This window comes from Etheostoma cragini, chromosome 4, assembly GCF_013103735.1.
Source record: "Etheostoma cragini isolate CJK2018 chromosome 4, CSU_Ecrag_1.0, whole genome shotgun sequence".
Classification (NCBI taxonomy): domain Eukaryota; kingdom Metazoa; phylum Chordata; class Actinopteri; order Perciformes; family Percidae; genus Etheostoma; species Etheostoma cragini.
In genome coordinates this window covers 4,113,360-4,138,177 of record NC_048410.1, presented here as the reverse complement: position 1 = coordinate 4,138,177, position 24,818 = coordinate 4,113,360, and the positions used below count along the sequence as shown (strand labels likewise).

Here is a 24,818-nt window from a genome sequence, read left to right as displayed (position 1 = left end):
AACTAATTGCTGGCCACTGACCACATTAAAACATTGCACACATTATATCAGTTTACCCATTAGCTGTGGTAGCTAATATGATGATGATAGCATGTGTAGATATTCATATAAATGTGATCTCAATTTATTTACAGTATGTTTATGTTAACTGGTTATTTTAGTATTTTTTGTAAATGCTATTGCTATTTCTCATTTCCTTAGCATGATACTTGTTATCAAAGGGGACACAAAAATGGTAATTAGTACTCATTTGGTTCAATAAGAAATTGGTTTCTATGATTTGTTCAGTGCCTTAACAACTCTAACAATTGTATGTACCTTATTGTAAAGTATTACAATGCTTTTTGTAGTTGTGGTCTTTGTTAGAAACCATCTCTGTTGTGTATTGTAGTTAGCTATCTGGGAAACTGTAATTAATCAAGATAACACATACCCCAGAGTCTCCCAAGTCCCTAGTTGAGTATGCAGACTTCATCCACATGAAAAATGGTCATTTGAAGAGACTCCAGATAATTACATTTATTTACAACCTCTCACTGATCCCGTCATCAATTTTCATCACCATTCTAAGCCACCCTCAGGAGGTCTTAAACTTATCACACTTCCTTTCTGATCATTTGTTTGTTTTTTTAAAGTCTAAAACCTATCATTCTCCAACATTGCCGCTAGCAAAACATCTCAGTTCCCTCCCCCCAATTTCACAGGACATTCTCCAAGTCTTATTTAAAGTGAAATTTCCCTTTTCTTCTTTGTCCACAGATCTCGTATTTTCCTGGATCTTTAATGAGTACCCAACATTTGTGAAGCAGGATACTCGCCGATTCATCTCACAGGAGACAGGGAATCTGTACATAGCCAAAGTGGAGCCCTCAGATGTTGGCAACTACACCTGTGTGGTGACCAACACCGTCACGAAGACCCGAGTCCAGGGTCCACCCACTCCGCTAGTGCTCCGCAGTGATGGTGAGCCCTGGTTCTGAACACGCTAACTGCATTAACCCACTAAAATGAAAACCTTAACAAGCACAGCACATTAGAGTGCTGGCTAGAAGTGTGTTCTGGTTAATTGGGCCGCATATCACATTGTTTTTCCGTAGCTTCCGCTAATTACAGTGTCCTGTCATTGGGACATTGATTTGCAAATGCAAATGTTGCCTTTTAATTGTACTAAGTTGGCCTAATTAAATCCATGGTTTTCCACATGATTTCCCCTTTTCCAAATGTGGATGTTACCGTATATATTTAATCTCTATTTGCACACAGCCAATTCTCCATTAGTTTGTAAAAGGGACTGCATTTACATAGCACTTTTGTCGTCTTGGTGACCACTTAAAGCACTTTACAGCAGAAACCAGCAATAAAACATTCACACACAAATTTAAACACACTGGTGGCAGAAGTTACCATGCAAGGTGCCACCAGGAGAGATCAATATTCACACACACACTCATGCACATTGGGAAGAATTTGTTGTTCAATATCTTGCCCAAAGACATTTCAAATGAACACTGCAAGGATTGACCTACCAACCTTGTGATTAGTCGATCACTACTGGAAAATGTGGATGACTACCCTCCACAATTGGTTACAGGGACATTTGTGATACCCCTCTACTGCATTTTATATCGCCATTTCAAATACTCAGCACTGTTACTGGGCTGTAAATTAACCCTCTGGAGGTGTAAAATACTGTTTACTCCTATGATGACTATGAAGTTTTCAGTTTAATGCATTCTCATGAACGGGTCCGTATGATATCCCACGAAGATGTATGCACATCAAAACGTATGACATCTTACGAAATTAGGAGACTGCCGGGTGGTCCGTGACGCCAGGTGGTCACGAGCTCCATGACGCCAAGTGGCAGTTGCTAGTTGTTTAAGACGCTACAGACTTCCCTTGTATCAGCGGTAGTTGCTGGTTCAGTTTCCCGAAAACAGCTGACTCGAGCCAGGTACAAATCACTGCTACCTGCCAGTCGTTTTGGCAGACATTGAGGTTTTATCTGGTCTACAAAATATGACTTGTCTTGCTGTGACAAAAGTTAAGATTAGGCACCAAAACAACTAGTTAAGATTAGAAAAAAGATTGAGGTTTGGATTAAAACACTCCTACGGTACACACATTTCCTGGGAGAAAGGCTTTATTTTTCCCCAGGAAGCTAACTCAGCTCTCTGACTTGAAAGTCCTGTATGTCAACACCCACCCATCCACCATGACCCCCTCCCTACACGGCCAGCAGCGTTCTTATATCTATGCCGTTAATACTGCAAAATAAAAACATGGAATGCTTACAAATTACAGTGCTTAACTTTTTCAACGTTTTGTAGCTTTTTGAACAAATGGTTCATGAGAACAGGCTGTTCAGTTTACTTAATTTCTCCAAAAATCTGAAATTGTAATATTTCATGTGCATGTTTTTTCATGTATTTCTTTTAAATGAGCATACAATAAGACATGGAATTACAAAAAATACTACACTGCACCAAGACATACCCGATTAGTCTCTGTGTGTTTCACAGACAATCAGACAATGGCTTACCATGCATAAACATTAACCTCTGGCCCCTGTCAGCGTGGCTTTGGATGGTGTTTTCCTTCTATGTTTTCTCACTTTTTACTAGTACTAAAAATATGCAGCTCCTCCATTCTGTGCCGGTATCAAATGGTTGATATTTTACCGCAGTGTTAAAAATTTGGTTTGCTCCATCTGGTTGTGATAAACAAAAAGACAATCTTGCTTTGTCAGTACCTGAAAGTAGGTTAGTGGTTTTTAAGAATACAAATGAAATGTAAAGGTTAATTATCTCTTTCTCTGCTAATTTTAGCATGTCCTTTAACATGAAGATCTGATGCTTAAGGCTGGCCTTATCAAGGCACTCTGGAGGAAAGGTCACTGCCAGCAAGTAATCTAATTGTAGGCTTCTGTCCTAAAAGAACTTTCCTTATCATATTTATTGTAATGCAGCACAAGAAATGAAGCTCAATGGTATTTTTATTACAAATGTCTTGTATTATATTTCTTTGGGTTTTTGTCTCTTTTTTTGTCCAATAAATTACAGCTGATCTGGTGCAATAACAAAAGAAACTACCCAGAGTGAGCACTATTTCTTATTTAACAGCACTGCTAGGTCTTGCTGTTAGACTAATGGTGTTAGCAGTATTTGTGGTGGCGCTTTATTTTATTTCTCCAGCATTTATAAACCGTTTATGCAATAATGTAGGCATTTCTAACGTTTTTGTCAACAATTTTGACTGGTTTATTATTACTAGTCTTGTCTAGTCTCTGTTATTAAGCATTCAAAAAATGTTTAATGATTTGTGGATATTTCACAAGAGGAGTTATGTTGTTTCGTATTGGACACACAGAAACATCTGCTTACCACAAGTGTGATATCAATGTTTTTTGCAGGAAATAATGCAGAATATTACAAAATCACATATTTTCCTAACTTTTAAATGCTCTTGTGTAGGTATGCTGTACAAACATAGGACTATATTTACAACATAGGTGACCAGAGTCTAATTTTGTAATAAAAAATTTAAAAAAACTGACAATATTCCAATTATAGCCTAGGAATCTGACAGACCATTATTATTTGGTTTACTACATGTTCTTGTGATTCCAAATGCAGTTTAATGAACTGCCAAGTGAGTTGACAATAGTCATTCACATAGAGCCATGTCATATATTTAAATTAGGAATAAATCTGAAATTTCTTACGTCACTATTTGTTAAATTAAAGACATAATTGCGAATGGCTTGTGGAGCAATTCCTGAGCATTTTGGTCGACCTACTTCCTTCCTTTCCTTTTTCATTATGCCTTCAGTCAGGGGGGCTCAGGGAGTGAGGGTGCAGGCTGGCACATTAAACAGGTGTCCCCTACAAAAGGTTATGTTATGAGACAATTACCGGTCCACTTCCACCTGTCTGCTTAAAATGGGTGATAGTGCTGTGGTTACATTCCTGTATGAGACAGTTGTGATAAGGATCTGAATTAGCTTTCACAGTCACTCAGGAGCCATCGTGATAACACATGCCTCACCAAATGGTTGGGTGAGGCATGGGTTTCCAAGCCCTGAATTACAGCAATGGGGAGAACCTGCTGTTACACTGGTGGATGGGATGGGTTTAAAATACCATGCTGTGTGCACTCAGAATTGGGACAGCTTGGAGAAAGAATAGCACAACCATTACAAATTAATTGATATAATTTCAAGTGTCATTTAAGGGGAATACAAAAATATGCATATGTTTTTAGACACTCCAATGTTGATTAAAGCTAGAGGAACAGAGAGCCTCCATTCCCGTCTTCTCCTTTATTCCGATATTATTTTAGTGTGCACAGTAGCAATATTATAATCCACCAGAGCTGCTTCACCGAGTGAATGGGATGCTTTGCAGACACAGTGGTGGTATCCGGGGGGAGATTTTGGGCCCATTTTCTGGTTCATAGCTGTTAGCACTACAATAAGATAAAACTCATCTGGATGTAAAAGCTCAAACCGTCTCAAAGTTGTTTTTTTCATTCAATATCAGTGTGTTACATGTCCACCGGAGAGCTTCTGGCTTCTTTTCTCATTATTTTCAACGGGAGAGCATTCTGTGACAGCTGAGAGCAGAGCGACTTTCTGCTGCTCAGATCGCACAGCGTTGGAAGTTGAAAAACATTTCATCTCATAGTAAAAAAAAAAAAAGATGGCTGTACTTGAAAAATGTTTTCAGTAGCTTTGTAGCAACAGCAAAGGCCACAGCTAGTCTTTTATTTAGTTGTCTTTGCCTGAGTTGTTTAGCTGGATTTTCAAATCACAAATACAACTCTTTCTTCTTTTTTGTTTGCACTAATGCTTATTTGCATTCCTCTTTCAGGTGTGATGGGTGAATATGAGCCAAAGATTGAAGTTCAGTTTCCAGAGGTTGTTCATGTTGCCAAAGGATCCACTGTAAAGCTGGAATGCTTTGCTCTGGGAAAGTAAGCCAACTTATAGTCAGGCTCAGCATGCATAAGCATAAGACCAATATTACTAGAAGGCTGCTGGAAGATTTTTTTCATGTCTTTCAGAAATTAGCTGCAATCCTCATGTGTTTCACATTAGGCTGCATATCTAAGGGATAACAGGGCACAAGTTGTAAAAATCTTCAGCTAAAATACCAGGTTTTGTTACACAATGTATTGAATACAGAACTACTGTAGGTAACATGCCTAAAGTTAGATTACTGTTCTAATAGTGCTATGGAGGAATTCGTGCAGTTTTACATTTACCAGGAAATACAACTCCTGAGTTGGAAACAGATATCATGATGATCATGGTGGAATGTTCATGGAATACATTTATGGTGTAAAAAAGATGGATTTGATCCTTAAAAGACCAAAGTAAAGCCCTAAATCCTGTACTCATCAGCCTGCTCTTGCATTAAATATTAAGGCTTTTAAGTATTTTAAGGTTAATGTGAGTACCCTGTCCTTAATATTGCAGATTAAGGGACAATTGAGACATTCAACTATTAAAGACACTATGGGCACTATCTTGCACCCGGTGCAGCGTGCAGACCCAGGCTCAAATGTCTTTGCTATCTTAAGACCAACGCAGTTGTTAATTTGTCAATTGTTAATTGTTTAATTTTAGGATAGTAACATTTTGTATATAAAAACAAAAAAAAACAAAAAGAAAAAAAGAAAAAACAGGACGAAATAAATATGAATATATGGAGTGATTAGTGGGAAAAAAAATAGTATACATGATCGTAGTAGTTGAGTTTTTCACAATCTATTGTATAATAATAATAATAATAATAATAATAATAATAATACATTTTATTTATAATGCCCTTTACATTTCACAAGGAAATCTCAAAGGGCTACAATTAATAGGGAGTTAAAAACAGTTTCCAGAGTACAATAACAATTTACAAGCAATAATAAAACACCATAAAACTAAAATTAAAAAAATAACTATTTAACAGTCTATCTTTGTATATGTCTTTATACTGTCTTTAATTCAGCTTTAATTCTGCTAAATCATGTTCAACAAAGGCATTAGGACATGTTGCAGTGTTGTTTCAATTCTTTGTCAAACAATAATATAACAAAAACTTAAACAAATTTTAGAGTTGAAATGGCACATTATTATCTGCACAAGTTGCACTGCACCAAAAATAGAGCTATAACGGTTCTTTTCTACTTGGTGTCAAAACGTCTTTTTATAGATCAGAATCTGCACTCGTTGCCCATTTTCTTCACTTATGGGCAAAAAGCAATTGACAAAAATGAATATTTGTGGAATTTTAGAGGGTTAAACTTTTCTGTGTTGCATCTCACAGCCCGGTACCATCTATAAACTGGAGGAAAGTGGACGGAGTGCCCTTCCCCAGGAAAGTGGATATGAGGAAAGCCAGTGGCGTCTTGGAAATCCCATATTTCCAGCAGGAGGACGCGGGCACGTACGAGTGTGTGGCGGAGAACTCCAGGGGAATGAACACAGTGAAAGGGAAGCTCTCTTTCTACGGTAGGTGATCCTGACATGCATGAATATTTGACCAGCGTGCACCACATCTGTCAGACCTGCTCAGACTAAGAGGCAGCAAAAGCAGACACAACTGGTTTTCCAAAGCAGTCAGTGGCGATCAGCAGAGGAGGCTCGTGTGACACGCATGAGGAGGGAGGCTCGTTTTAACAGCACATCAAAATGATTAAAGGCTGTCAGCCATGATGCCTCTAATATTTTGATCCAGATTAAAGGAGTTATGCGGATGAGGCTGAGGCCTTGGATACGACCTTGTATTGGGTTCCACCAGATGGCATCATGATTGACATCCAACTTGACTGGAGATAAGAGCTGTTAAATGTACTATGCATAGGCCAGTTGCACATATGTCAGGGACATAATCTGCTCAGCAGCATCTGGATCAACAGGAAGGAGGGTTAGTAGTTTCCCTTATTGTTGGTGACAGACCCACAGTTGGTGTCACAACAGTCTCGCTTTGCCGGACCTTCCTCCACAGCGCTGCCAATCTTTCTACCAATACTGCAGCTTAAAATTCTATTAGACTAGCATTCATTCATGTAAATTATTACATAAAGAAAAGGAAAACGTGGAAAAGTAAAAGTATACATAATAATTCCCTACAGTAGATTGATACCAACATGTCTTTTGGATTATGAAGCTATGGCCAGCAGCAAGTTAGCATAAAGACTAGAGACAGGGGGCAACAGCTAGCCTGGCTCGGTCTGATGGTAACAGATTCTGCCTACCAGCACGCCTAAAGTTCCCTAATTAAGTTGTTATATAATTTTTGTGAAGTCCGTACAAAAACGAGGTGGGTAAGCAACCAATGGAGACTCCAGGAAGTCACTGCGCCCGGCCAAATGAAATCATCGGGCTTAGATTGGACAGATAGTCTAGTCTGGATTTACCCTCCAGCTTTAACCACAGACCTTAGTTTGAATTCCAACACAAAGAAAGCTGAAAGGTAACAGGTCTCCGGCTGAAAAGAGTGAAATCCGGCGGAATTTTCGTGGAACATCATGGATATAGACTAGTGTCACACTACATCTACATTACTGCCACGAAACATCCCCCATCCGCAAAAATAATATGCGCTTTCAAAGTTCAGAGAACATTTTCTGAGTAGTGATTTATTTTCTAAATTGGGTATTTTATAAACAATCCTTTAGATGCAGCTATATTTTCTAAGTTGTCTGGTTAGCACAACAGTGGTTAACATGTTGACATCTGTGTGTAGCGTGATATATTGTTAATTGTAATTCCTAACAGACACTTCACTAAGATTACAGTGCCCAGGTCTCAGGGATTTTTTTTCTTTTCTTTTTTTGCTCTTCGTCCCAGTAATATATATTGCATCCAGTGTTCTGTGTGTTTAATTATGCTTTTCATTTCCTTCTTTATTCTCTGCATGATGAAGAGTCCTGTTCAATTGGACAAATTGGACAAGTTGATGGGAACAGGCTCATTAAAACTGGCCAGTGCAACACCCCCCATCCCCCAAAATATCTAATACTAATTTATTTTACATGATTAAAGGCCTTGTCACCCTGTTTTGTTGCAGAAAAGGCACAAATTGTTGAGTGCAGGAAAAAAAGTTTTTTATATGCTCATATATTTCAATTTTGCTCAAAAGTGAAGATCCCCCCCCCCCCCCCCCCTCCCTCCGGCAATGTTGCACCCAAAGTTGCACCCTACGAGAGGACAAAGTTTATATTTTATGTGTGAATCCTTTTTTGTCCATCCATACTATATAAGTAATCAAAGTTAGCAAACCTCCCTGGCCATCCAAGTTGAAAACAGCTATAAACCGTTTCCATAATCATGAATGACATGGTCGTGAATAAATCGATAAAACAATGGCATGACATTTATATGTTAATCATATTTTGACCAGGCTAGACTAAACTGTTCTGTTCTGTTTGCCAGGGAGTTAATTTGCTCTTTGAACAGTCTATGGATTTTCCTCCCACCTCTCAACCGCTCTGTTTTCATCCTTCTGATTTTCTCCCCTTTAAGTCATACTGTGTCAGCTGTCAAAAATAACTCATTTAGGGCATTAACCAATTTGCCATGATTTACAACAGTCTCTTCGTTCTTCGCCTCATTCCCTATAACAGCCCATGAGCACGCTGTGATCCACCAAGGCTTGATTTGTCATTTGAGCTGTGGTTCGTTTTTGTTGTGTTTTGTCAGTGTCTCTCATTCTCTCTCTCTCCCTCTCTCTTTCCCTCTCTCCTGCTGTTTGTAGCCAGGTGATAAAAATCAGTAATTTTATTTTGAACTCCCTTTGAATAGCCTTTGAGACATTCGTCAGCAGTGTAAGCCAATGGGGGAATCGATAAGGGCATATCTTGTGCATCCAAGTAACTACAGTGGAAAGAGAGCTGAGCATTGTGTTATACAGGAAGAAATGAAGGTGTTACTTATTTTCGGCACTATGTACCATTAAGCCCCACTAATGCAGTAGGGCGAATCTTTTTCCTTTGATTGTTCGGGATAAAGACGCTATATTTTAAATTCACAATTGTGTTTTTAAAGGTTTTGATCCTGCCGTCACTTTATCTGGTTTTGACTGAAACTGCAACAGGAAATTCCTTATGCAAAAGAAGTTAGTTTGGCCACTGTTATTGTGTTCTGTGTTGGAGTTTGTTTTTTACTACTACTTACGCCAAAGACAATGACTTTTGTTAAAGTCTATCTCTGAAAGAAAAACTTGGAAAAGAAATAGGTGTTTTCTCCCTTGTTGATGTTGATATTACTCAAAGGGAAAGCAAATGCGAAGCTGTGACAGGTCCGTTTCCCCCGTTGTATTCACATCTGTGTTTCTGCAGACTTGCCACTGCATTATCTCATAGTGATTTCACTGATAAGGAAAATTCCCATCTTTCCTCTTCTTTATAGCCACTTGACATTTGTTCTGATTGTATGTGTGCTTTGGCCCAGTGCAAAGATGGGCTGCCTGCTCCCATTTGGTAAACGTTGACTGAGAGTCGATCTCAGCAGGCAGCAGGTGAGGAATAGAGTGAAGGACCCTGTCACAGAGAAGAAGAGGAAAAAAAAAAACATGAACAACAATGCAATCCTGGAAGTTGCAGCGGGTGGGGCAGCTCATCCAGACTCTGATAGAGGATTGCAGAAACATGAATGGATGTGATGCTAAATGAGTAGGGATGGTGGAGTCATATAGAGGAACTTTCTACCTTCTATCCCTGTGAGCTCTTTTCTAAAAACACACAAAGGCCTCAAAGACTCCTTCAGGCTTAGAGACAGGTAATAAAGCAGAAATTGATTTAAAAAAAAATATCAATGTGAATGAATTGATTTAGTATTTTGTATCAATTTAGTAAGGTAAACTAACTACAACAAAGAGAAGGTTGACGTAGCTTTTACATTTACTTTAAGAGTATATATATCTATATCTTTTCTGAAGCAGAAGAAATCAGAAACGGCCGAAATTCCAATTCTTTTTACTGTTGTCACAGACGGCAACAGCACAGCCTCCAACCAAGTTAAATGTTAATGACAACGGCCACCCTTGGACCTCAGCCGTGGCTGCCAAGGGGATCTTAAAGGCTTATAGTACAGCACGTGATCCACAAATACAAAAAAAAAAATCTGATACTGGAAGGATTTTGATGTGGAATCTGCGCCGGCAATAAATACTCACGACGCACAAATATCCCCCTCTGGTCTCTGCATCCACCTCTTTTTATCTCTTTGCTCTGAACACCCACACACACACATCGACTACATGCCAAAGTATTAATGCACAGAGATAGTGCAAGGATACATTTGCAGTTATTGAATTTCTCGCCGTGTTATTCTGCTTAACTCAAAGGCAAAATACTGCATAGCAGAAGCCAGTTAGAGCAGGATTTGTAATGTTTCTAAAAGGCTCCACAAAGGTCAGTCCTTGAGAATGGCATTAGGTGAGATCATGCGGAATGGAAAAGTGCGTTAGCCATTACTCTCATCCTGCCACTGGCCTTGTGTGATATAGGTTGAAGGTAGCTTGACCTACACATCATCCCCAATGTACAGAGCTTTACCCTGAGAGAGCTTTACTGATACAGTTTTATGTACCACTTTCTTTGGCTTGATCATTAACTAACCTTGAGTTACTAGCATGACACAGCAAGAAATCAATTCCCCCTCTTGAATAATTATACCATCATGTATTAACTTACATTGTATGGAATGGATTGTTTTTATGGCACCAGTAGTCACCCTGGTGTGTATGGATCTAGTTTTCATCCTTTTTGTTTTTGTAAATCCGCACTATGTTACTTAAAGAATCCTTAAATGGAGAACTTCAGTGATAACACAAAAAGCAATACATGTGGGAATAAAATAGAGTTAATATTAATAAAGATGATAACTTAAAGTATAAAATATACACAGTATATACTATATATACAGTATATATACAGTATAAATATGTCAAAATCTCCAGTAAGATTTGAATCCACAGTATATTTAATTTATGTTAAACTTCAACAATCTCTGACTATTTCTGCTTTTATTTACTGTATATCAATCTAGTAAATGTCACGTGATGGATAACTTGGTTATCATGCTTATAAATGTATGAATGCATTAACTTTATACCCATGTTTCATTTCCTAGATAAAGACCTAATACTTCATACTAAATAATGATTATAATGACAAATTGTCCTTTTCTGCATTGTCTTGTAGTGTCTTTTTAGGAAAATATTCACTCTCACATTTTAATGTTTCCAGCCCCTCCTCATCTCATTGAGAAACCCCAAGATGTCCAGAAGCTCATTGATGACTCGTTGGTGTGGGAGTGTAAAGCCACAGGGAAGCCAAAGCCCTCTTACAGGTGGATGAAAAATGGCGAGAACCTGGAGCCTGCAGAGGTGAGATCTGCCAAGCGCTAGCATGCATGTCTTTAGAATTGAAGATAAAGTTCCGCTCCCAAGGTTGGACTTATGACAGCAGCTTTGGCACAAATGCATTCTCTGTCTTTCTGAATGGAGAATGTGAGCAACCATGTACTGTATTTCCAAGCTTTATTGTGCCGTTTGTTCAAGCTTTGCTGACTAATTACCATGCATTATTGTCTTCTTCATTACAACACATTGCCTCTTGTGCAGCAATACATTATGTTATCCACTCCTGCAAAACAGCATTTACTTCAAAGGATTTGGACTGTGTCTACTGTGCTTTGCAATGCTATGAGACTAAACACGCTCATGCTAGTCTGGAAAGCAATGTGAGGTAAGAGCTCTAATCTTCTGATAAAGCTCTCATTGCCAAGTCCTTTGCCACGGAATATAAAAAAAGATTCTTTATATAAACACAGTACATATTTTATTCTAGCTCCCTGCCTCCTGTGAATTCCTGAACCCCTGAAAACTTGTAAAATACTGACGCTTGGTCAGTGTCTCTTAGCGTCAGATTCTGAAGCAAAAATCACCTTTTAGCATCTGTATGGAATGCAGCGGGAAGACCGCAGTGCTGTCAGAAGAGCGAAAATGGTAGCAAGTTGTATGGAAGACCAAAAATCTGCGTAAGGAGGTTGGTTGGGGCTGTAGATGGGTCAAACAACACAGGACTTTAACCCACGAGACTGGGGCTTGTGTTCCGTTCTTGTCCCATGTGTATCTGAAATGTACATTTTTAAACCCCATCCATGATCTTTACCTAAACCAAACTGCCCCGTTCTTGTGCCGCATGTCAGTTAAATGTGCGGCCACACCCAGAAAAAGCGACACCAAACGGCTAGGTGCTAGAGGAGACGTTTTGCGTCAATAAAATACGCCAAAGGCAACTGACCAAGTGTTGCTTTTTGACACGCTCAAAGTGACATTGTGTTGAAATTCCCACAATGATGAGAAATGAGCCTGCTGAGGCTCCAACCAGCCTTTTTGTACAACTTTAACTCAACTCTGTTGTTGGCGTTTGTAAAAAAAAGACAATGGTTTCATATTCCTTCATCATTTTGGATTATTATTTTGGATCCTTTAGCCAGGTTGTTTGGAAAAGATTGATTGGATACTGAGGCACAGCTTGCACCTGATAACTAAACAGGCATTATGTTAATTTGCTTCATTATGCAAAAAAGGCAACAAACACACCAGAGGATATCGATCAGTACTTGAATGTTAAACATGTCGTTGGAGTGAACCCAGTCTGTTATTATATTACTAGAGGCAACACTCTACACAGCAATGCCTCTTTCTCATAAAAAAACAAATTTGGCTTGCTATCAGAGAAGAATAATCAACAATCTGTTTAGCCAATGGCTAACATTTTTATCAAAACCCTTTTATAATGTAGCACTCTTGTGTTTCTTTGACAGCCCATCTGTCTAATTTGTGTGGGGGGAATAAATGCCATTTGAGGTTCTCTTATCAGGTAGTTTCTTAAGAAATAGTGCATATTGGTGGCATTCTTGATGGGTGATTTGTCATGCAAACTGTATGTATCAGTATTTATTTTTTGTTAATGTGACCTTGTTTCATTCTGAACTGAATACATTCAAATGAAAACACAACTGCCTGCAAAAATATCCTCAAACATTGGAGAAACAACTAACACACCTCGCCACATTCAGCCATCTGGCTCCAAAGCAATGAATGTGTGATTAAAGGTTACAATGAGTGTGTTGATTTTTGTGCAGAAGACGTCCCTCAACATAAATATAATAAATGGATAAATTCAGAATGCATGGGTGAATGGATTAATCAGCAAAGGTGTTACATTGTTTGAAATGCCACCATTAACCACATTGGCTTAATTAGTGGAAAAGGGAAATGTCAACAATGTAAGGAGCAGTTGCAAGAGGATGCACCATTTGTTTTTATTTATTACAGTGAATCAATTGAGACCTTTCTGATTTTATAGTTCACTGTAACTTCTGCTGACAGTTTTATAACTTTTAGCAAGAGAAATAGAGCAATCAATACGTAACAGTAATGAACGTGTGATCCATATCTTTTCCTTTTGAAAACTGACCATGCAGTACAGTAGATTTCTAGGGATTCACGATATATAGAGCTGAGTATATGTGCATTCAATTTTTCAATGTCAGTCATGTAAAATATTTAAGAACCCCAACTATTTCTAGTGTTTCACTCTAATAATAGTACTTCTCAGACTGGTTCTACGATCATATGGCTCCTTGTTGGACAGCCAGTTGACATGCTGCTGTGTTCGACCAGTGGGACTATTTCAGATGCAGCCCTTATAGATTATGAGACTCCTGTTATTTTCCTACATGATGCTTTGTATTACTGCCCGTTGTCAAAATAGCAGTGGTTTGTTTCACTCTCTGCTGCTTTATTGACAATGGCCGCAGGATTAAGTGGATGTGCAATTAAAGACAAACTCCACCGTGAAACAGGATTTAGTTCATTTAAAGGAGTGTGGGACCACCATACAGATGGCTTACAGCAGTGTATTGGAACTGAGGTGATGCCTGTTTGGACTGTAATGTTGCAAAGATGAACTCCAGCACACTGTCTAACTTGCAACAAATAAGGCAAACATTTTCCTGAAGATGGTCCAGTACCAAAACGTTGCCTATTATTAGAACTTTACACTTTTTGCAAGTTAGACAGTGTGCGAGAGTTTTTCTTTGCGGCTCTTGACCAACTTCTCCACCTCCTTCACACCCGTCTCACCTTGTAGATGTGCGACCTCTGTACTGGACTTTAATGTTAAAATTACACACTGTAATTAAGTACAATTCTGAGCAACTTTCACTTTGCTTGGGTTTTTCCATTTTCTGCTGCTTTACCATTCTACTCCACTACAATTCAGGGGCAAACATTATGCTTTTAACTCCACTACATTCATTTACGTTTGATATTTTAGATCTTGAGTTACAAAATTTAATCAAGAAATGAATAGTAATGTATAATTATGGATAAAGATAATGCACAATCTATTCAAGGCTTTGTATAAAGTAGGTAGCTGTAACTAAATAATGTATTATTCATTATTCTAACAAGGGCATTCTGAATAATGGGTACTGTAACATTTTGTAGAATTGTTTTTTAATTTTGAGTTTAAAAAAGAATGCAGGATTTTTACTTGTAACAGAGCATTTGTACACTGTGTACGGAATGGCTTATAGTACTTATAAGTACTAGTTATTCCAATGAAGTCCACTGCCTCCATTCCTTCTTCTTCTCCCACTTTCCCTGTTAAGTCAAGCTCAAATGGAGCAAACCGGCTGATTTTAGTGCTTTTCTTCTTGCTATTGCAAAGCCCCTGCTGAGCTTAGTTCCTGTCTGCCTGCAGTTCATTCTTACTCAGACATGCGTAGTAGATTCTTCAAATATCTGTGAATAGAATTAGCAGATATCTTTCCCAGTGAGCACTTATAAGTGTCCCGTAGTCCACTTTTCCATTTATTGTTTCTAAGATCAAACTTGTCGGATCAAAATCTATTTCACTTTGCTTGTTTGTTTCATTTTTGTAGAAACAATAGAAAAATGATAATTATCCACCTTTTCCCTACATCCACAGTATTGGATTGGTTTTGTTGTGATTGCGTAAAATCCAGCTTGTTCAAATTTTACAGCTTTAAAATTACAGTCATACTCAGAAAGGCTTCCAGTAATTAGTAATTCTGAGAAACTTAACTGTAGACAGCAATTTAAACAATAAAAAGCAATTCCTTCATCCTTCCATTCTTTAACATGTGTCTGCCGCTTTATATCAAATGAATCAACCCTGTGTTGCTGGCAAATGACATTGCCAATCATTTTCCTTCAGCATAAGGCGTACAGATGGTCCCCCCAGGTCCCTGCATGAAAAACTGCTGATTTGAGAGGAACGTCATGCTTAATTAATAGCAGCCATAAACGGCAGCGCTTTCCATGCACAGACTGATATACGCCAGCATTTGCCTCCCTTGCCAGCAGGGATATTCGCCCCTGCACATCCAGAGCCCCAGAACTTTATGGAAATTCAGGCGCAACCTGCTCAAACACAGGATTAATTTGTGATCTTTCAGTGAGGACAGTCTCTCTTTTCATGTGACAGTACCTTAATCCCCTGCAACTGGAGTTCAGGCCGCTCAGACACCCCTATGGAAATGGGCTGTAATGACATTATGGTTGAGCCCGAGGAAAACACAGGAGATGAAGGACACGAGGAGGCAGAACCTGACACAGCTGCATAGAGATGTATGAAAACTTCTCAAGGGTTTAATGCTGTAGTGCGAGAGCCCAAGTTCAGAGAGATAAACTTATATTGAGGATTAAATGTCCAACGGATGCACTGATCCTTCTGAGTTTAGTTCATCAGACCCAGCCATCCTTAAATATATCTTAATTTGATGGCTCAGTGACGACCGAGATTTTTCCCGCAGGCAGGCAAAAACCAATTCAAATGGATGTAGAGGTGGTACAGCTTGACCATGTACACAGCACTTAGTATGTATGGAGCATACCTATCAGAAAAGCAATTTTCACAATGTATTATACCTCAGATGTTACGATATTCCTTCCCCTCTTATCCTCTCCTCCAGCTCAAGGGGAAACAGGCCCTGTGGTGCAGTCTGAGATATAAATAGGGCATGGTTTTATTCACTCTCATAAACATGCAGATTGATTAGGGTCATTTTCTGCTAGCCTGCCTCTATCCACCCAAGCCTTTCCCTCCATTAGTGATGAAAACCTAGATTTATTGCCACGTCTGTCACTTCCAGACCATAATTCACTAGCCCATTGGCTGGCTGTTTTTATGCAGATGAGTACTGAGAATAAGGAATATTACGTAAAGGAATGTGTCTCTGTGTCCATAGGAGCGCATACAGGTTGCCAACGGAGCGTTGTCAATCAGTCGTCTGACCCTGTCTGACACAGGAATGTACCAGTGCGTGGCTGGGAATAAGCACGGCGAGGTGTACTCCAATGCAGAGCTCCGAGTTATAGGTAAGGCATTGGCTTTGTGCGTGTGTGTGTGTGTGTGTGTGTGTGTGTGTGTGTGTGTGTGTGTGTGTGTGTGTGTGCATGCGTGCGTCCATATTTGTTTTCAAGTTTACTCCGTCTTCTTCATCTGATTAATACCACCAGATGACCTCTGGCCTCTCTGTTATTGGCCTATAATTGAAAAGCATTCAGTATAAGATGAATGCATCCGGCTGACAGTGATGTATGCCAGAGATGCTCTGTTCACCAGCCTCGCCCATCTGCCCTGTCAAGTCTGTCACCCTCCACTCTGGGCAAGCAGTGGCTTTCATTCACCATTCATCCAGACCATGTTGCTGATAGGAATCAGGCTCAACACAGCCAAGTGTACTGGTCAGACGCAAGGTGGAGATTCAAAAAAAGAATGTCATTTTAAAAAGACAGTGTCTTTTTAAAATTATAATATGGGATGCTCACTTGGTAAAAGGCTAAAGAACAAGACATTTCTGTTTTTACTGAGGATCAAAGTCAAAGTCAAAGTCTGCTTTATTGTCAATTTCTTCACATGTCAAAACATACAAAGAAATCGAAATTGCGTTTCCCTCTATCCGACGGTGACAAGACATTTATAACAAATTTGGTCCACAGACAAACATAACATTCAAGTAAACAACATAAAAAAAGTAAAAATAAGAAGATATATGCAATGAGGAAAATAAGAGCAGCGAAATTTGTGTTAAAAATGTGCAATTATGCATACGGTCGACAGTCTATGTAATGTGCAAAAAGACAGGCGGTAGCATAGTGGTGCTGGTTATAATAATGAAGTTGCACAATCTTTTCATTATAAGCATTACTATTTAGCTTTTTGATTGCTAATTATTCAAAATGTGTAGTCTAGTCTTTGAATTATCCACGGCAATAATGCAATTCAAATAAGAACTCATTTTACAAAATGGTGAAACTATGATGATTTTATATCAGATAAACTATCAGAGATAATTTAGGAAAGGAGGTGTGGAGCTTCTCCGAACACAGGCTTTAATATGCTGCTCTTGTCTCAGCTGTTGCCCCAGATTTCTCTCACAACCAACTGAGGAGCCAGACGCTGGTGAAGGTTGGAGGAGATGTGCTTATTGAGTGCAAACCCAAGATGTCGCCTTGGGGCGTGATCTCTTGGCGCAAGGGCAGCGAACCCCTCCAAGAAAGTAACAGGTAATGCAACATTTACACACATTGTTCTGCTTTTACCCCACTGTGAGGCTTGACTTCCCCTCACTTGTGTTCTCATTACTTGTAACCAGGTACGGATCCCTGTTCCCTGCGTTCATGTATATTAATACAGACACGTCTTATGCAAAAACAACACTTGCTCCTTCCAGATGTTGTTCTATCCTTTTCTCATTTCAATATACAACATTCAGTCGAAGTCATCTTCGATGTAATGTTGCACACAGCTGGTTGCAATATTGACGAGAGTCACATACGGTGGGGAAAAAAATCTGCAATTCTTGCAGCACATTTTTACTTTCTCCTTGATTCGAAACCTACCTTCTCTAAGCATTAAAACAAACATTTTGAAGGAAAGGTACATTTCATTTGACATTTGGGAAAATTATTCAAAGCATTAATGACAACAGACCTGACACCAGACTGTTTGACTGTTCAGATAGACAACACAGCAGGGGTGACATTACAAAACAACTCAGCCAACACAAAGCATGGGTGTCCAGCAAACCTGACTCAACGCACAATGCATGATCAGCTGGCAAGGTGGTAGTCAAATACATGCCTGGCAGGTTAGTTTGTAGCAGGACCTCTGCATTTGTGATGTTTACTTCACAATCGTTTCTATAAAAAGGAAAAAGAAACAATAGCGGCCGTGACTGTGCGGTGTGGATCTAGTGTTCAAACTGGCCCTCCTGGTTCATATTTCATTGTCATAATCTGAAACACATACCTACCAATGCAGTCCTTTTGCCATGTTTAAATTCAGGGCTCTTTTTGGTCTGAGAGCTGGCTTACTCTGCTGCAAAATAATTGCACAAAAGGGGCCATTGCCTATTTGCACCATCAAAATTGTCCCGTAATTTGTCCGTAGTTTGGTGCCTAGGTGGTACAGGGGTTTATGATACTGTCCATGTAGTTGAAACGTCCCTAGGTTTGAGTCTGGCTTAGGACCCTCCCTTTTCTGTCACAGCCCTGCTGTCCTCTATCAAAAGATAAATAGAGCAAAAATTCCCAATAAATACTTAAATCCTTTTATAGGGATAAATTGACATCTCTACACCAGAATATTCAATTTTTAATGCAATCCAAGATTGCCATGTCCAATTATTACTCAGTTGGAAATTCAAAAGTATTGACTCAAGGTACACATAAAGCCTCCAGTCACTGTGGCATATTGTGTCGATGAATGGAGAGATTTTATATTCCTGCTTGTTGATAGTTACCAAACAGACTAGTTGCTGAGTAAATTCAAAGTGCTAATCAAGTACTTTTTACGTTAGTGGGGACCTGAAAAAAAAGGCTCCAGAAATCAAATCATTCGTTTTCTGACACTAGGTTTCTGTGGACCAGAGGGCAATCTTGGCATCCTGTCATGTTTGACCCCTGAGATGGGATGTGTGCTGCATGTTATAACTTTAGCCAATGTTTGTGTGTGTCTCTGAAGGAAGTGCGAAGTCTGGCCTGGTAGCCTCATTGCAGGCAGGGGTCATCCATTGGGTGTCACCATTCTAGCATGACTCTGCTCTGACAGCAGGGCTGTGTGCACACTGTCTTGCCAGGCTTTGCATATATACAAAGCAGTGTTATTGCTTGTCAAACAAAGTGGCGTGGAATTTGCATAGTGGTTTCGCTGCTGGTGCCCTTCAATCGCCCCGTGCCACTTCCATCATACATTTTAGCCTCTCAGCACCTGGACCATTTTGATTCTTTTGTTTTGAATCCAGAGCTCGGATTGATTTCACATTTGTCTTCGCATTGACGTCCTCTTGAAGTGATAAATGAAGTGGCAGTGTCTGTCCCAATGTTAAATAGATGCCTTGTGATGCTTTGTATTCCTGAAATTCTTCCACTGCAGGTACTTGTCCTCCAGTGCTCTCACTTATTCGTAACTATAAATCAAACAAGGACCAACTGATGTGATAAAAAAACAAGTGTAATTAATTAATTACCCTCAAATAATTAAAATGAGGGAATTCTTTTCGTTGCAGCTGTAACTGTGATGGATTTACTGCAGCCATTTAGTTGAGTTCTTGGGGCACTAAGAGAGTCAGGATAATAGACAATTAGTTGATGGATTTCTTTAACTCTGTCTTTGTTCAGTTTGGAAAGTCTGTTTAATGTTCAGGAATGTGTTTTAATGCTTTTGAATAGATGATAATTGGCTTAGACCACCTGTGCTGCTGCTCCAAAATGAAGAATAAAGAAGCACAGATCTGAAATTAAAATTTAACAGTCCCAGCTGTATCGCATTAAAATGAAATGTTTTTTCCTGACGCTGGATTGTGTTGCCAGCTAGGAAGTGGAGCAACTATTTACAGCGCTCGAACATGCCAGAGCTATTACATGTGCTAATTACATCTCCCCCATACTCTATTTCGTATCTATTATCTCATATATTTCTCTCATCTGTGACATACACGCATGCACACCCCTGCGTTGTATGCCACACTATAAAAATGTCCAGCATCTGTTGCGGTAATCATTAGAACAGTTTTCTTTTAAACAGCTCCCCAATAATAGCTGTCCTGCCTGTAGGTCGACTACAGTATCAAGTCATAGCCTACTGGTTGTTTGGAAAACCGTAAAACCTTTGGTGAAAGCTGGCTACTGATGCAAATGAGTAAACTGCAGATGATGGAACAACATCCTGGTTTCACACATCAGCTGTGTGATAAGCATGAGTGCTATATTTCTTGCTTGCTTATTGCAGTTTTTCTTTCTGTACATATTAGGCCCAGATAAAAGAGTGGTATTTGTGAGCAGTCTGTGTACGTGTGCATGTCCGAGCTGGTCTGTTTAGTTACGCTGTACAGAAAGGTGTGAAATCATAAGAGGTAGCTGTGAATCCCTTTGGTTCAAGATTAATTGCCTTAATTGCGTTAGCTCTCCACAGTGGCTTCAGCGGAAAGGGAACTGGGTGTCACCAGCTGGGTAATCCATCTTCATAGCGGCAGGCCCCTTTATTTCTGCAGAGGACCAGTGGAGGGGGGGATGTCTTATCTAGCCCAGACAACACTGCAGGGACGAGGTTTAGATGACATCAGCTGGAACAAAGCAGCTGAGAGCGCAGAGCAGAGCAGGTCTTGCTGATAAGTGTGTAACTGGGCCATGTCAGCCATGGAGAGCAGCCTAAAAAGCACACCATTTCAATATGTCACTGGCAGGAGGAAATCAAGTTTGTTAGGCGGCTCACAACAAACACACTCAGTCAGCTGTCCTCTCATGAGCCGCTGCAGGATGTGCTGACGTCCCGATGCTGCTCCCGACTGCATTGCCCCCCATATTTAAAAAAAATGTATGTATTTATATCGGTTTTGGCAAGACATGCAAATATTTGTGCTGTATCTTTTAATCCTTTGACGAATGTGTTTACCACTGGAAGGAGGCATTACAGTCCTGTGGGCGTGGCTGGGACAAACCCCCTCACTTTGTCTTTCAGAACGCAACATCAGCATAGCGGACACATGTTGCCTTGTTGCGTGTCGTGGTGCACAAAACAAAAGATGAAGATCTAAAGCTTTAGTTCACAAAATGTGTTATTTATACATAGCTTTAATCGTTTTGCTCCTTAGCATTCTTACTCCGGCCCCCTCCTCTCTTCCCACAGGAATTGTGACAGTGAGAAATCCAGCACGCCCCAGGTATCCATGGCAATTCCATTTAGTAAGTGCGGTCCAAAAGGTCATCCATCTAAGAGAGGTTTAAGATATGGCAATGTGATGCAAATGCTTTATGCTAAAATGTTCTTTTCTTTTATTGTACTGAATTTCGAGGTTATGCATCATACCTCTGACAAAAGGTTTTTAGACTGGGGGTAGGATATGAACCCTGCTGGTGGCTGGAGTTCCTGGGCAAGCACAATTTGATCCTGTATGTGTATTATAATTGCTGAGGGGTGATGGTGCTCCGAGAACAAAACTGCTTCCCAGTCCAAATTCCAGTTGGGCTTCCACTGTGTCCGTAGGTGCACATCACAGATGACACACAATTAGGGAAGCAACGATTGTGGAATTCTGGGCCGATACCCATGTTGTACTCACAAAAATGCTGTGGTTGAGTTGGATCAGTGGGCAGAGCAGGCGCACATTTACAGGGAGGTTTATGCCTCAACACAGAGGTCCAGGGTTTGAATTCGACCTGTGGCGATTTCCTGCATGTCTTCCCCCTTTCTCACCTAGCAGTCCTATTGTAGAAAGGCGGAAAAGCCCCATCAAAATTATCCAAAAACAATGTGTCCTAAATCATGACACTCAGCTCCACGAACGTGTGTTGCGGAGTGATATGGCAGAATCACGACACACCCCTTCAACTCCCAGAGTTATCCTTCCTGTCCAGATCCAATGCTACCTCATCTTTAAATTAGTATTAGTCTTTTTGGTGCTTTGGGGGTAAAATATCAATAAATGAGGTATTTGTTGTATAACTGTGTTGCAAAGTGGGATGTAATCAAAGACAAAACAATGCCATGTAGCAAAAAAATAGTTGTATTACGTTTACTTAGAACCCAAAAAATAAAAAAGAATTGAGGTTTGTATTGAATTATGGGTCAAAAATCGTGCCTTTACAGCCTTAGCCAATGCTGATGTTCTGTTGATTCCCCTTTTTGTGACAGGAAAATTAAGAAATCTACATTATGAAATTGTTTGGAAAATTGAAATGTTTTAAAGTCATCTTTATTATACTCTCTGTAAATCAGCACCAATGCAGTCATATGAATTTATGAACCAACCTTTATTACATCCTTATGTTACATAAAAAATAACTGCCAGCAATCATTGTGCACTTGGGAGTGTACATTTGATTGACATCTTTGAACAAGGTGAGCCTGGGATCTTGTTGCCAAGGAAACACCTGATCAAAGTTTTATTAGTTCTTTCTTTCTCAACATTAGTGGTGTCAAACAGCGAGAGATGTACAGTCCCAGGGCACAAAGACAGAAACATAAAGGAACACAGCTTAGTTAACGGGAAATGTGCAATCATTAAGTTAAGTGCAAGACGAGAGGGTAATTGTGTTGTTGGTTCTCTTCAGTTCTTCTGCGATTGTGAGGAAAGTTAGGAGGATATTGCGTGAGGTTTATTACATGTTCATCAGAATCAGCTTAATTGGCCAGGTTTGTGCAAACAAACAAGGAATTTGACTCCGCTTAATTCTCTCAAAGTACAACACTCACTTAACATTTAAGAATAATAAAAGAAAGGATAGTGAGTATTATAAAAAAAAAATACTGTTAAGTAAACAGTGTGGCAATACAATAGAATTTAGAAATGTACTAAAATATACAATAGCAATTGAAGAGTGGGATGGAATAGCGCAAAATCACTGTGGTCTGAGATTTAAGATTTGAATATTAATAAAGTGCAAGGCAGTTCAGTGCAATGGTGAAATATTAATAACAATGTTGTAATCGTAAGATTGAAAATATACATTGAAGCATTGGATGAGATCATTTTGGATTGTCTTGTTTATTGTTTGTTGTGTATTGCTCTTTTATTTTGTACTTGTTGGTCAGTTTGTCTGCTTGTAACATTTTGTGAGATAAACAAATGACAAATTTTCCTTTTGGGGACATCATTTGAAATTAGGAAAAATGTAAAGTTGAAAAAAGGTAATAAATTGCAATGTATCGCATAATATTGCATTTGTCTAAAATCGCAATAATATTGCATAGCGACATAAGTATTGTGATGATCTCATATGGTGAGGCTTCTGGTGATTCCCAGTCCTATTGAATATACAAAACACGTTGTGGGATGGGAAAATTAACAAGGTGTGAATATTTTGTAGTTACATTATTACCTTCTTTTATTAACTAGATAAGGTTAGTATGATGCATTTAGTAAAACGTTGTCTACTACTATTACCGCCTCACTGCTGTACGCCTCCTCAAGTTGCCATTTACATCCATGTTGGTCCTGCCTCTTAGTATATGTAGGGAAGACTTTTAAGGAATTCAATTAAAAGGTATTAGGTGTATTTTTAGGTAAAACATGGATGCTTCACACACATCTTTAACCTGGCAGCACAGATCTTTGACCACTAAATTCTAATCATCATCCTTGAGTCCAAGTGGATGTTTGTGCCAAATTTGAAGAAATTTCCACAAGGTGATCCTGATTTATCCCGTTGTTACCGCCTGGCTCAAGGCCGGCAACCAAAGGAAGGTCACACACAGATAGATCAGTCAAAAGATAGTTTATTTAATCAATTAAGCGTACCTAACTAAACATAAGCTTAATGGTGGGGTCTGTAGGTGTAGAAGACATCAGTCATATTTGCAGTCTGTAGAGGAGTGAATGTATGGTGTGATGTGCGTTGTGTAGTGCAGCAAACCAAAAAAGGACAACATGTAGAGAGATAAGAGGGCAGTCCTTCATGCCTTCAGCAAGCCACTCCGAGACGGCTAGGAACAGACAACCCTCCCAGCTCCACCTAACAACCCACTCCCAGTACCTGCAGAACAAAGGAGCAGAGGGGTCGTCACACCATTCACACAAATCGGACAGAGGGACTGACAGCCGGAAAACATAATGCTTCTGGCCAATGCCAGCATGGAGACATAAAAGGAAAAGCATATTGTTGCCAAGAAAACTCACAGCAACCGTTGTCTTTTGGCCTGCTTGGCTAGTGATCAAAGTAGCCTTAATTGGTTAGTTGTGAATTCTTGCTAGAAAACACTTCATCTTCAGTGGTTTAATGTGTCTAAATCAGCAATGCCTTATTTATCAGTGCATTCACTGTGGGTCAGTACAAACAAGCTGCGTCTTAATCACACATTTACATTGTAGATCACAGCTTATTTAGACAATCAGTTGGGATGGCCGTGGGTTAGAAACTATCAGGCTGAAGACTAGAAACGTTTACACCACTGGCTTCTGGCCTGATGGCTGGAATTGTCAGAGAATTGCATCTCTGACCAGAATGGTTGCTGTAGTTAAGACATGAATTGTCAAAAGGTCTTCTACTTTGTGATTATATAGACATTGTGTGTAAGATAAGTTTGAAAAAATGAAAGTCAAACCAAAATTGTTATGTCATAGCCCTGTTACCTCTAACAGTGATGCAAGACATTTCACAACAAGCCCACATAGCAACAGTTGTGTACCATGAGACGTCTGTCCCTTTTATAATGTTCTACATTTGGGGGGACTCATCAGGCTTTAAGAGCAAGACACTTAACCCCTAGTTGAT

General features: G+C 39.4%; 1 protein-coding gene across 1 annotated transcript in view; it reads left to right on the top strand.

Moving 5' to 3' along the window:
- cntn4 (contactin 4) overlaps nucleotides 1–24,818 on the top strand; it is a 140,518-nt gene that overhangs the window by 79,906 nt on the left and 35,794 nt on the right. The window contains exons 6-11 of the mRNA XM_034868476.1: nucleotides 760–963; nucleotides 4,872–4,974; nucleotides 6,324–6,508; nucleotides 11,251–11,390; nucleotides 16,292–16,421; nucleotides 17,462–17,612. Coding sequence (XP_034724367.1) covers nucleotides 760–963; nucleotides 4,872–4,974; nucleotides 6,324–6,508; nucleotides 11,251–11,390; nucleotides 16,292–16,421; nucleotides 17,462–17,612 — 913 coding nt within the window. The remainder of the gene's footprint in view (nucleotides 1–759; nucleotides 964–4,871; nucleotides 4,975–6,323; nucleotides 6,509–11,250; nucleotides 11,391–16,291; nucleotides 16,422–17,461; nucleotides 17,613–24,818) is intronic.